The sequence below is a fragment of the Procambarus clarkii genome, chromosome 4, assembly GCF_040958095.1.
Source record: "Procambarus clarkii isolate CNS0578487 chromosome 4, FALCON_Pclarkii_2.0, whole genome shotgun sequence".
NCBI lineage: Eukaryota > Metazoa > Arthropoda > Malacostraca > Decapoda > Cambaridae > Procambarus > Procambarus clarkii.
The window spans coordinates 42,343,185-42,356,160 of record NC_091153.1 but is presented as its reverse complement, the minus strand read 5'-3'; the positions used below and the strand labels follow the sequence as shown (position 1 = coordinate 42,356,160).

Below are 12,976 nucleotides of genomic sequence, written 5' to 3'. Positions count from 1 at the left end.
CTGAAAGTTGTAAATACTACAAGAATATGGGGCGGTGGCAATTTTTTTTTTGCATGAAAAATGACTACTATGCTTTTCTTATTCTAGCATTTGTGAAATTACACAATTTTATAATGTAATAACGATATAATGCAACAACTATTACATTTCGTTATGTGTCGATGTACTGTACGTCATCTGGTATCGATATTAAAGGTGCTGATACACAGCTCTCTCAGTTTTTTTTTCAACTATGATATAAAACTGTTTGTCCTAAAATCATTACATTTTCTTTTATAGGGAAGGCGACCATTTTCTTTTGTTTACAATCAACTGACATAAGGGATGGTAGTAATGGATTGTTTATTTAAGAAGAGAATAAGCTATTAAGGCTTTTTAATGTAATAATGGCTTAAGACAACAATGCTGAACTCATGACGAGTCAAAATAAGTGTTATATATTACAAAATGGGCGTCATTGTTGCTGATATCATTTGTATCAAATATTATAAATATTTCCATCGCTTTGCATTATTAGCATCAAGTATACATAAATTCGATCACTGGTAATGATGCCATGTGGGTGGAGTAAACTGTTGTGACCCCAGTAGAGCACAAGGGGGTCAGCTGAGCTCACCCGGCGCAAAGCGACCTACACTTGTTCATTGTTTACAAATTGTGCACAAAGGTCACCAGAGGCCTGTGGTGTGTGAGGCGGCTGCTATAACATGAACATGACCTCCTCGGGCGTCCACACCGAGGCGTTCCCCGTAGCAGGTGAGTCTGTCTGAACGATTGACTGGGTGCACGCCGCGGCTGGAGGCCGGGAAGATGGTTATTAGAGCCGTGTAGTGGGGGGAAGAGGCGAGGGATGGTACTGGTGGTGGCCCCCGGGGCAGTGGCATTGACCTGGCGTGGCACTCTTCTCCTCCTCCTCCTGCCCTCGTTCACCCCGCACATCTGCTCACTCTCCTTGTACAGCCTACTAGGTCTTCTAATTTAATTTAGGCAGCGGCACCTGTCTTGAACCTGTTATTTGGAAAGTGAGGCTGTTTAGGTTATGAACTGTCACTTCAGTGGTTGGGATTAAGTGGTAAATTAGATGGGTTTTTGCCACTGGTTGTTGCTCTTGTAAAGTGTCGTGAATTATGTTGCAAAGTTCAATTATTTGGTGTTGAATTGGTTCATTTTTTTGTTTCATCCAAATTCAAGCTGTTAAAGCATATTTATTTATTGTTTGGTTGATTATATTGGTGCCACAGTGGTATTCCTTGGGCTAAATTCTTCATTCAGTACCTTGTTTACCTACAAAGAAAGGCCTTGTTTAGAAACATAAAATCTTATTTTCTGTTAAGAGAAAGATGGATTGGCAAGCCAACCATTTGGTCACTGACAAGCCTAATACTACCTCGTTTGGCCATGAGGTGATAAGCCGCAAAAATAAATAAAAAGCCGGGACTTTTTTTCATTATAGCTTTATATATTTTTTCTTTAATATGAAAAAAGTTTACTTGCTAACGCAAAGAGAGTGGGTTTTTATATATATTTTTTTAAATCGCTTGATGCTCGAGTTTTTGTTGTATTTGCTCATGAATGTTTTATTGGAGGTGCCTTGCAAAACTTCTTTTATTTCATTTCACTTCTCAGTGTATGCCAATTACATGACACAATGAATGATATGTTCACCACTCGGTTGAAAAACTGCATGAACAGCATTGCCCTCGGCCACGTAGACCTCAATGAGCTTATCAGGCTTCTTGTTCCTGATTGGTATGCCATATGTTTATTGTTGACCACCCCTCATAGCATAGCATATTAGGGGCCTGATAGCCGAGTGGACAGCACTCTGGACCCGTAATCCTAGGGTCTGGGTTTAATCCCGGCTGATGGCAGAAACAAATGGGCAGAGTTTCTTTCACCCTGATGCCCCTGTTACCTAGCAGTAAATAGGTACCTGGGAGTTAGACAGCTGTTATGGGGTGCTTCCTGGGGGGGGGGGGGGGGGAATTAGTAGTTAGTAACAGTTGATTGATTGAAAGTTGAGAGGCGGGCCGAAAGAGCAGAGCTCAACCCCCGCAAACACAACTAGGTGAATACTGGAGGTGTGGTAGTTACATTTTGTGCCGTTTTTTCCAGTTTTCAAGATAATTAAAGTTAGTCATTAACATGCAGTACAGATTGTAATTGCCCTATTTTTGTTAAATGGTCTGATGGAATGGCTTATGGGAATTTGTAGAAGATAATTCATCCAGCAGCACGGAGAAGTATCCATTTAGATTGCGCAACATCGTGTAAACTTAGTAAGGCTTAATTAAAAATAAAAAAAATGCACATACATGTGGTTTGTATATTAATACAGTACAATACTGTAATTCCAATGTTTAATAAATGTCAATGAAGATTAAATAATTTTGGAACATGGCAACAGTTAGGCTAAGATGAATTATAAAATGTCTTAATTGAAGAACAAAATTACAAGTTTAATGAAAAGAAGACAAGCAAATTCACTATAAGCACACCACATTGAATCACATTTGAACCATGTTATTGACGTCATTCTGATGTTAAATCATCGTTACTGACATTGGACTGATTAAATTCCAACTGATCATATACTTTGACTATATTTTTACTGCAGTACTGTGGCTTTAAGTAGGAAATACATTATTATTTAATGATTTTGCAGTTCATGAATTGAGCTTGTACTGTTGTATGAATTGTACAGTTAGCATGCAGTACAGCATGTTCCTTTTTCTTTGTGGTAGCACACTGCTGCCTGCACTGGGGACTTTTTGACAGTGTTATCTCTTCCTATTTCCTCTTCCTCAATGTTCCTCTTCCTTCCTGCCTGAAACGATATGCGTGCTAGTGGCTGTACGAAAGTTTAAGAACTCTTGAATATATAAATAAAAAATCAATAAAAACTTTGTTCTAGTGTGGTGTTAACTCTGTTATTTAAGGAGTTTTTATGCATCTTTAGTTTCAGATTAGGTTATTTATGACCTGAAAACATGTCTGCCTTCAAGAGCTTTTGCCTTCAATTTAGACCAGATAGGGGAAAGACGAGAATGTGTGTTAGAAAATCATTGTGTGTATTCGGGGCCAGAGTTATCATTAGACCAACTAGGTAGGACCAACTAGCCTACCTACTGGCCTTTGAGGGTCACAGTTTTATACAAATTTGTTGTTTTAAGAAAAATCTTAATAAAAGAAAAAATATAGTAAATGGAAAAGTATAATTAAATAACTCAAATTTGACTTTGAACTTTCAATAAATGCATTATGTAATAATGGAAAACCTGTAAATGGATACACTTCAAGACAAATCCGATATAGACAAAATAATTAAAATATATCACATTAATTAAATAACACTTGTTTGTTACAAAGTAATACATTTTTTAAATAAAATATATTTTAAAAATATAGGAGTTATATATAAAACTCTAAAAGTTAGAGTACAACATATATAAAAATATAAGGGTTAAAATAAGAATTAATATATATAAAATAAAAATAAACTCCATTACAAGAAATTTGACACAGCTGATGGACACACACTGACTTGGAGCAATGTTTTCTTCCATTAGTGACTGTTCTCCATTGTTCTTGTAAATCCAAATGTAAATATGAGTAGTGTGAGTGTAGAGGGGAATAAGAGTGTGAGAATGAGTTGGCATGAATATGAAAGCTGAATAATGAATAGAAATACAAAAATAACAAGTTTAAACAGACAGGAAGACAGCATAGAGTAGGGAACGTGGTGAGGAATGAATGAACAAGTCATAGCCAGATTTAGCACATCAAGAGCATCAAAATAATTGTAAACTGATATTGGCCTCTTATTAGTGTCCTTGCAAAAGCTACAAGCCCATGGGGGATAGTCTAAAATTATATACGTGGCAAAATATTATCCTTTGTGTTTAAGAATGATAATTAAAGATTGATGTACACGTATTACTTATTCTTGCATTTTAAACTAAATTGATTAATTTCAAGTTTTGTGCTTTTAATTATTTGTACAAAATGTCTATTTTTGGAGATTGAAGTTTGTAATTTTTTGCATGTACAGTAGTTAGTTCCTTACCTAGGGCATAAAATAGTTTGGTATAAGCCTTGCACATAATTTTTTTTGTCCGGACAATCGGCCAGTGTATATGTATATGTTAAGCTTATTTTATTGTCCTCTACCCCCCCTTTTCCCCTTCACCAAAGGCCAAACTACTGACCCTTCCCAGAATGCAATCCCACAACAGTTGTTGTCCTTCACAACATTTATATCTGAACTAAAAAATCTCGCTAATACCCTTCATCTCCTTGATGTAAATCTCACCTCTCGACAAACTAACACTCTTTGTAGTAATCTGGTTCACAATGTTCCTCCTGCTTTTAATGCTGCTGATGTCTACTTTATTTCCTGTTTGTCTTTTCCTCTCCAGTATTTTGGTGAAACTGGCCATACACTAAAGGACAGACTTAATGAACACAAAAGAAGTGTTAAATCTGCAGACACAAACAATGCTCTCTCTTGTCTTGTTAAGGATTCTAATTATCCTATAGTCTTATCCTATGGTCTTCTAAAATGATCTTTCTTGACTACTCCTTAGATGTCGTCTTGTCGAATCAGCTCTGATACACAACATACCCAACATGAACCTTAGTCCTGGCTTTGTTGCTGTTTGACTCCGCCCTTTCACAGTATATACAGTACTTAAATACTGTAACCTTCTTAACAAAATGACCTGACTTAAGCTTACGCCCTATTCTAATTCTTGCCGTCCTCTTATTATTACACTCATCCCATTCGTACCTTTCATTGTATTCTTACCTTTTACCTTACTCTTACCTTCTTCTCTTACCTGCTCCTCCTCACTCTTTCCATACTTACTGGCTCATTCCTTCCTCTCTTCAAAGTTACAACTCCGCTCCTGTCCCAGGTAAGTCCACTACGGGCTCACCATAACCCGTACTACTTGGTACTTTTTGATCCGAGTAACTGAATCTGAAACAACAACATCCTCTCTTCGTCACAAACAACTTGGCAATGGTTCAAGACAGACCAAAATATCGTCGTTTCACCATTTTCTGACATGTGGTTTGGTCATCATTAAATAATAAAAATAACTAACTATGAGAGGAATATTATTTGCTCTAAAGGCTTCAAATTGTTTGTTACAGAACTTGGATTTAAAATATAATACATACTGTATTGTAATTTTTTGGTTAAAGTTTTAGCAAATAAGATTTTTAGAATGTCCATAGTGCATGCATATTTTGAAGATTTGAAAATATTTGGATAAAAAGGCCTTTGAGCCTGTTGTTTTTCCTACTGTATCATAGCGGTCCGCTATATACATCAGAGGTCCGCGGTTGTTCAACGTCCTCCCAGCGACTATAAGAAATATTGCCGGAACAACCGTGGACATCTTCAAGAGAAAACTGGACAGTTTTCTAAGAGAAATTCTGGATCAGCCGGGCTGTGGTGGGTATGTGGCCCTGCGGGCCGCTCCAAGCAACAGCCTGGTGGACCAGACTCTCACGAGTCGAGCCTGGCCTCGGGCCGGGCTTGGGGAGTAGAACTCCCAGAACCCCATCAACCAGGTATCAACCAGGTATAGCAACGCTAAAATATACATAGTCTAGGCAGATGAAACTTAACAGGCTTAATGTTTTGTAAAGTAAGATTTATTCGTCAAAATTTGAATGAGAAATTCAAAGGTATGTGGATTTTATGAACAATTTCACAGGCTTTCAATGTGCAAACTGCTAGTGAGATAGCCCACATCAAGTCGGTACAAGTTCAAGTTCATGTATGTTTATTGAGTCAAGAAAAAAATACATCTCAAAGGGATAGAGTAGCTTAGGCTATTTCAAGTCGGTAGTCCAGCTCCTGCCAAACACCCTGCGGCATGTCTTGGGTAACAGTCTCCAGTGCGGCAGTGATTCTCTGCTAGAGTTCCTCTAGGCTTGTAGGAAGAGGGGGGGGGGGGACATAGACCAGTCCCTTCATATAGCCCCAGATAAAAAAAAAATGCAATTGTCAGGACAGGTTGAACATGGTGGCCATTTCAACATCACATTGTCTTCATCACCAGCATGCCCGATCCATCGTCCTGGCAGATTCTTATTGAGATAAGCCCGCACAGTGAGCCTCCAGTGAGGTGGAGATCCATCCTGTTGAAAAATGAAGTGTTCATGTCAGTTGAAAGGAGCCAGTTCTGAAGCATGTGCAGATAAGCATTGCCAGTTACATTTCCTTAAAAAAAAAAAAAACAGGGGGGGGGGGGGGGAATGAGATGGTATTTGAAGATGGTGCAGAATACATTCACTTTTGGGGAGTCCCTCAAGTACTTGACTGTGGCACTGGGATTTTCTTTGCCCCAAATGCAAACATTATGCTTGTTGACTTTGCCATTCGTGTGAAATGTGGCCTAATCACTAAAAATTGTGATTAGGCCACATTAATTGTTCAAACTCGTCATCTTCACGTTTCTCATGCATATTGCCAAGCGCTGCTTGTGCTTTTGCTTGTTATCTATCTTTAAGGCCTGAATGAGCTGGAGCTTGTAGGGTGTCATTAGCAAGCGCTTCCTTGCAACACGCCAAACTGTCATTGGAGGAATCTGAGTTTCCAGACTTGCTGTTTTTATGCACTTCTTGGGGGCTTCGCAAAAATATTTCCTGAACTCGCTCGACCATCTTCTTTCTGATACTGTTGGTCGTCCAGATCGTTTTGCCCTGCACAGCCTTCCTTCCTCTTTGAATTTTTTTGTGCCATGTCCAAATCTGCATTGCAGTTGGTGCAGTTTTAGCAAATTCTCTCACAAATGCATGCTGCACAGTCTCATTCAACTGTGTTCAAGCATTCCCTAAGGGACAGTCGAGAGGCGGGACCAAAGAGCTAAAGCTCAACTCCCGCAAGCACAACTAGGCGAGTACACAAAATGCCTTTACTTTTCTTTTCCAGTGAATGGCATTTCTATACCTGAAAAGATAAAACATTAAGCATAAAAAGAGTCGTTTCTACACACACTGCTAAAATTTGAGATCATTTTAATGAGAATTGATAAAGTTATTATATTACAAAATTACATACATTTTTCTGAAGTGCCATATATTGACTGGTATTATTGGATGTTATTCTGAAAATTATTGGGTATTATTCTGAAATATTATTGTACTCTGTACAAAAAGGGTCTGTAGTACAGTTGGGTTCAATCTCGGCTCAATCGTTAATCCCGCATTCGAATCCCAGGCGGAACAGAAAGGGTTGGGCACATTTCCCTTCATCTAATGCCTCTGTTCACCTACCAGTAAATGGATCCCCAACAGTTAAGTCAATTGTAGGTTTGCATCCTGGGGAATATTGTTAGTTTGACCCTGGGATATCTTGATATAAGCCTAAACTATATATGTCTACTCTCATAAATCTGGATTATATAGGGCCCATCCCTCACTGATTAAGCCAGACAACCGGATAAGCAGGAATTCTTACTGGAAGTTCAAAAATGAGCAAATTTTTGTACCTCAACCAACATAATTTGTATTTCCATACACTATACATGGTTAGGGAAGGATTTTCACATACCAGTGCAGTATTTACAACATTGAAAAAATTTAGCGGCGACAGAAATTTCAGCTTAAAGTACTTTGTTGGTAATTGTCTGCTTGATTGATGAAGGCTTCAGAATGTTCATTTACCTAACCTAACACAACACTGAAATTACTGTACATGAGATTGGCAAGGTCATTTTTGACTGCCAGCTGCTGAAGCATCACTGGTTGAAGGCTTTTGGCTTTCTAGTGAGGCTTCACTGGTCGAAGGTCCTTGGCTTCTTTGTGAGACTTTACTGGCTGAAAGGCCTCAGCTTGCTGTTTTTACCAAATAAGAATAACGTTTTGCTTGCTATCTGTGTTCATTATCCCCTCTTATGATCAGCGCCTTCTTTTGCCTCAATTATTGGTACATATTTCCAAATTTGGGATTAGCGCAGTTGGATGTGTGTACTTTGCCTGCATGGTGTTTCCTCTGGCACGGTTTGGTTCCCAGCTCTGTTTAGTTCACTTTGGGTCAGTCCCTTTGCCACCACCAGACACATCAGATACAGATGCCATGAACACCTCAGCTTTTTCTATTTTGCCATTTTCCTTTTTGGCTTTTCAGGGTTCTGCCCGTGGTGCCGTCCTCCCCTTCCTCTCATCCTCTTCCTGGTTGCCTTCATGGTGGTGTATAAAGAAAATGTCTCCTTAAGAGTCCTCCTAGAAAAGCAACATTAAATACAGTACAGTGAACCCCAGATGCGGCAAATCTCCATTTAGGATGCATACTTTTCAGGCCGGATTTACTCACCTGATTTGACGAATGTTGGTTCGCTGAAGCGGGGCACATGCGGATTTGCTTTGGATAAAGGGACAGAATTCACAGACTGGTGGAAAAGTTGTCCCGTCATATCATAGGTTAAAATTAATCAGTTTCTGAAATCGGCTCACAGAGCATAGGCAAAATAAGGCTGTCAGGCTTACGAACTAGGTTTAGACAGTCAGGCTAGACATATTGCAGACTTGACAAACTGTCAGGCTGTATAATGAAATGCCTCTTTCTGGTGTGTCCTTGATAGCTCCTTGGATCCTCCTTTTCACATTCAGGAAGGGGTGTGGGCTTCGCTTCCATCTTTCTGGCTAACAGACCGATAGTCAAGGTTAGGGGATCGAGGAGCTGGGTGTACAGTCTCCTGGGGGTGCACAGGAAAGATAACAAGTGAAATGCTTCTTGACCAGCTGGTTTGTTTGGCTTGGTGCTTTCTCATTTTCTGTTCTGTTTACGTTGTTGATTTTCTGTTTTGTTTCACCCACCTGGTGTAAACCTGGTGGTTGGAAAACAAAAAAGACACCACCTTGCGCCACTTTACAGGGAGCCAAGGTTTGGCCTCAGGTCCCCGATAGGCTTACAGTGACACGCAAAAGCCTGGTGTGGATTGAATTGGGTGGAGCTATTCGGATAGCTAGTAACAAGGGAGCTCTCAAGGACCTCCAGAAAGAAGCATTTCATTAAATTCAAAACAGATTTTTTCAAAACGAAAGCACAGTACAGTATTTTATTAGGTTAGTGCTACTGGCAGCCCTTAATTTGTGAATGGGTTATGTTCCTGTAAATGCTGCGCAATTCAATTCCCATGTACAAGTTTAACTTGGAGGTACAGTACAATACAATATGGAAATAGGGTCAAGTTCCAGAAACCTTGGGATATGCATTTTCATTTATATGGAGATCTCTTTTGAATACAGTGGGGCCTTGACTTACGATTTCAATCCATTCCCGGAGACGGATCGTAAGTCGAAATATCGTAAGTCGTAACAAATTTTCCCATAAGAAATAATGGGAATTGAATTAATTCGTTCACACCCCCAAAAATATTAACTTAAAAATACATTTTATACTGAATACATTTTTTTTCTCTAACTATATTACAGTACATATGTTTATCTTACCTTTATCGAGGACTCTAGTTGACGAATGGAAGATGGTGAGGAGGGGGAAGGAGGAGTTGGAGAGGTGTTATTGTTTGGAAGGGAAGTCCCCTTCCATTATAACATCAGGCAGTGATGACTTCTTTGGGGTACACTCTCTCCTACGTTTTGCCTGCATACCACTAGGACCTGGTTGTGGCTCACTGCTTGTTTGTCTCACTAAATTTGTCCACAGAGATTTGTTTTCCCCTTCGTTTTAACATTTGTCTGTAGTGATGCATCACAGTGTCATTGAAAAGGGGGCCCCCATAACCAATCCAGGAACAGGGGGCCCCACAACCAATCCTGGAACAGGGGGCCCCACAACCAATCCAGGAACAGGGGGCCCCACAACCAATCCAGGAACAGGGGGCCCCACAACCAATCCAGGAACAGGGGGCCCCACAACCAATCCAGGAACAGGGGGCCCCACAACCAATCCAGGAACAGGGGGCCCCACAACCAATCCAGGAACAGGGGGCCCCACAACCAATCCAGGAACAGGGGGCCCCACAACCAATCCAGGAACAGGGGGCCCCACAACCAATCCAGGAACAGGGGGGCCCCACCCAACCTGGCTGTCATTGCCAACATCGACGACATAACATGCGAAGATGATGACAGACTACCTGTAACTCCGACACCCGAGGGCACTCTAGAGCCGACACCAACATTGATGAGAATGGCTTTGTGACCAACAACAAAAGGACTGCCTATGTTCTCAACATTGCGCCTAGCGAGTTCAACAGCAACACAAACACCAGACGACAACGGGCCCACAAATGTAACAGGATAATCAGCACGAAGAACGTCAATAAATACCCCCATCCCATTGATGTTCACGCCTCCTCCATGAACTCCTATACTGATCTCGCCATACTGAAGAAAGAGTACCACGACCCGGAATTTCACTACAATTTCCCAGATGGACAAATGGAATTCCTCAAAGGACAACGATCCTGATGGCACCAAACTTCCAACGTTATTGTGTGCAAAAGTAAAGCGTCGCCTTGCACATTAATAAAAGTATTTGTGTGTACGTCTGGTAACAAACTGCAAGTGTAAAGGAAGAAATGCATGTGTTATATATTTATACCTCATATTTACGGTATACAAAGTCAATTTCCTCGTAAAATTTGACTGAGGATGTACCATAGGTACACTAAGTCCCATTTAGGGACCATGTACAACCAAGACGCCACCAAAGAGGTCATCTCAACCACGCCCGAGTCCAGTCAACCCCCGATCCCCAAACGCAGAAGCGGAGAGTAATCCTGAATCATCAGCTCCAACTCTAAGAAAGGAAGGGACCAACTCCACGACAGGCTGAGGGAGACAACCTGAAAAGCCCACAAATCGTGGGACCAGGTGACAAAACAGGCCAGACACCTCCCCCTCCCTTTTCCCCAGGGCTGTGAAAGGGGGGTGAACGAGCAAAAAGAGTTTGTGTGACTCACGAGCAATGTCATCTTTTCACCAAACAAAATGGCACTGATGAACAGAATAGGAACTTGCAGAAGGAAGCACAGTGGCCTGGGAATCCGATTCTCTGAGGACCTATCTCGACCAACAGCAGGCGAGGGCTTCAACCATACTTGACTGCCTCCTAGGAGTCGTCCTAGGAGCAGAACCCAAACGAAACTTCATCTAGCAAGTCAGGTGACAGGAAAAAAGATCAGTAGACAAAACTTGGGAGATGACTCCATCAGGAAAGAAGAGGTGTAAAAGGGGAAACAGACAAAAAGGGGTTAAGGGCCAAATGAAAGCTAAAGACTGGGCCAATAGTGCCACATTACACATGAGGTAAGCTACTGCCACCACCTCCTGAAGGGTAGGGTCATGTATCTTGGGGAAGGCTGCCAATGCCGAACTGCAGGCCTCAAGGCCTCCACACCCAAGACAGAACGAAACAAATACATACTAATACAGAGAGCCCCTCCCCAAGATTCCAAACACAAGACTGCTGTTAAGTGTGTATGTGCCTTGGGATCCTCTGCAATAAGAGCTCTAAACTGCACAGACAGCTGCTCACGGAGTTGTCACTTGCCCAATGCCCATGTTCTTGGGGAACACCAGAGCAAACCGGCAGTCTCCAAGCAAAGAAAAAGGGGGTCCGGTCCGCCCAAGAAAAGCTGAAAAACAGAACTCACTTTCTGCCAATCAAGTGTGTGGGTTTAACAGAACCCCACCCAAGCCCCCAGGAAAAAGAGGGTTGTCAGCCAGCCAGGATAAACCCAGAACTTCACACCACAGTCAATAAGTAGAGACAAACCCATACTCAAAAAAGGCTGGGTCCATTAATGAAGCGGTCCAAATTCCGCAGAGGTACCGAGACAGGATCACACACTGTCACTGGTGAAAACCCACACCATTTCACTGGTAAAATTGTCACTAGAGGAACACATAAAGAACATTGTGCGAGAAGTGTATGTGTCGCTTTCCAACTTCAGACTCGCTTTTAATTATATGGATGGTGAAATACTAAAAAAACTGTTCATGACTTTTGTGAGACCAAAATGGGAATAGGCAGCAGTTGTATGGTGCCCATATCTCAAGAAGCATATCAGTAAACTGAAAAAGGTGCAAAGGCATGCTACAAAATGGCTTCCAGAACTGAAAAACAAGAGTTACAGGGAGAGGTTAGAAGCATTAAGTATGCCAAAGCTAGAAGATAGAAGAAAAAGAGGTGATATGATCACCACTTAAAAAAATAACAAGAATTGACCAAATTGACAAAGAGGAATTCGTGAAACCAGCAACTCTAAGAACATGGGGGACCATCTTCCTTGAGGTCCCTAGGCACTTAGGGGATGCCAAAAAAATATTAGTTTTCTTTTGCAAACAGAGTGGAAGATAATTGGAACAAGTTAAGTGAGAAGGTGGTGGAGGCTGAAACCGCGGTACTGGTACTGTAGTTTCAAAATATTATATGACAAAGAGTACTGGGAAGATGGGACACCACGAGTGCAGCTCTCATCCTGTAACTACACTTAGGTAATTACAAGCCACCTAGGGGTGAAACATGGGAAAACAGAAACGTTCAGAAATATGTTGGCTCTGAGGCACTGATTGGGACCCAGAACCAAACCTGAGGGGAAGTAGCTGAGTGATCATATTCATAAAAGAGGGATAAAAGAAATTCTCCCTCTGAAGCAAAAGATCCCTGCAGAGGGGAACCAAGGTCCAAGAAGGGTTAAAAGGCTCCCAAGGACCTTCCGCAGTCTCTCTTCCCCCCCCCCCCATTATAGCCCTCAAAGCCTTCCATGAAATGCTCTAGGTCAGATCCATAATCGTAACACAATGCATGTGATAGAAAGGTGTCATCCCAAAGAGAAGGTTTGGAATAGGAAGGTGGTTATGAAGGTGAAAACCCCAAGGACTCAACTGCCCCGTCCCCCCAGACACCAAAGTGGATGGGACCACCCTCCAGAGAAGGACGAGCTACACCCCAAGCTAATCCCTGCCCTAAACTCCAAAACTCTCAGATGCT

General features: G+C 41.4%; 1 protein-coding gene across 1 annotated transcript in view; it reads left to right on the top strand.

The window, feature by feature from the left end:
• Positions 1 to 628: 628 nt before the first annotated feature.
• step (cytohesin steppke) overlaps positions 629 to 12,976 on the top strand; it is a 455,937-nt gene continuing 443,589 nt past the window's right edge. The window contains exon 1 of the mRNA XM_069333884.1: positions 629 to 756. Coding sequence (XP_069189985.1) covers positions 708 to 756 — 49 coding nt within the window. The 5' untranslated portion in view covers positions 629 to 707. The remainder of the gene's footprint in view (positions 757 to 12,976) is intronic.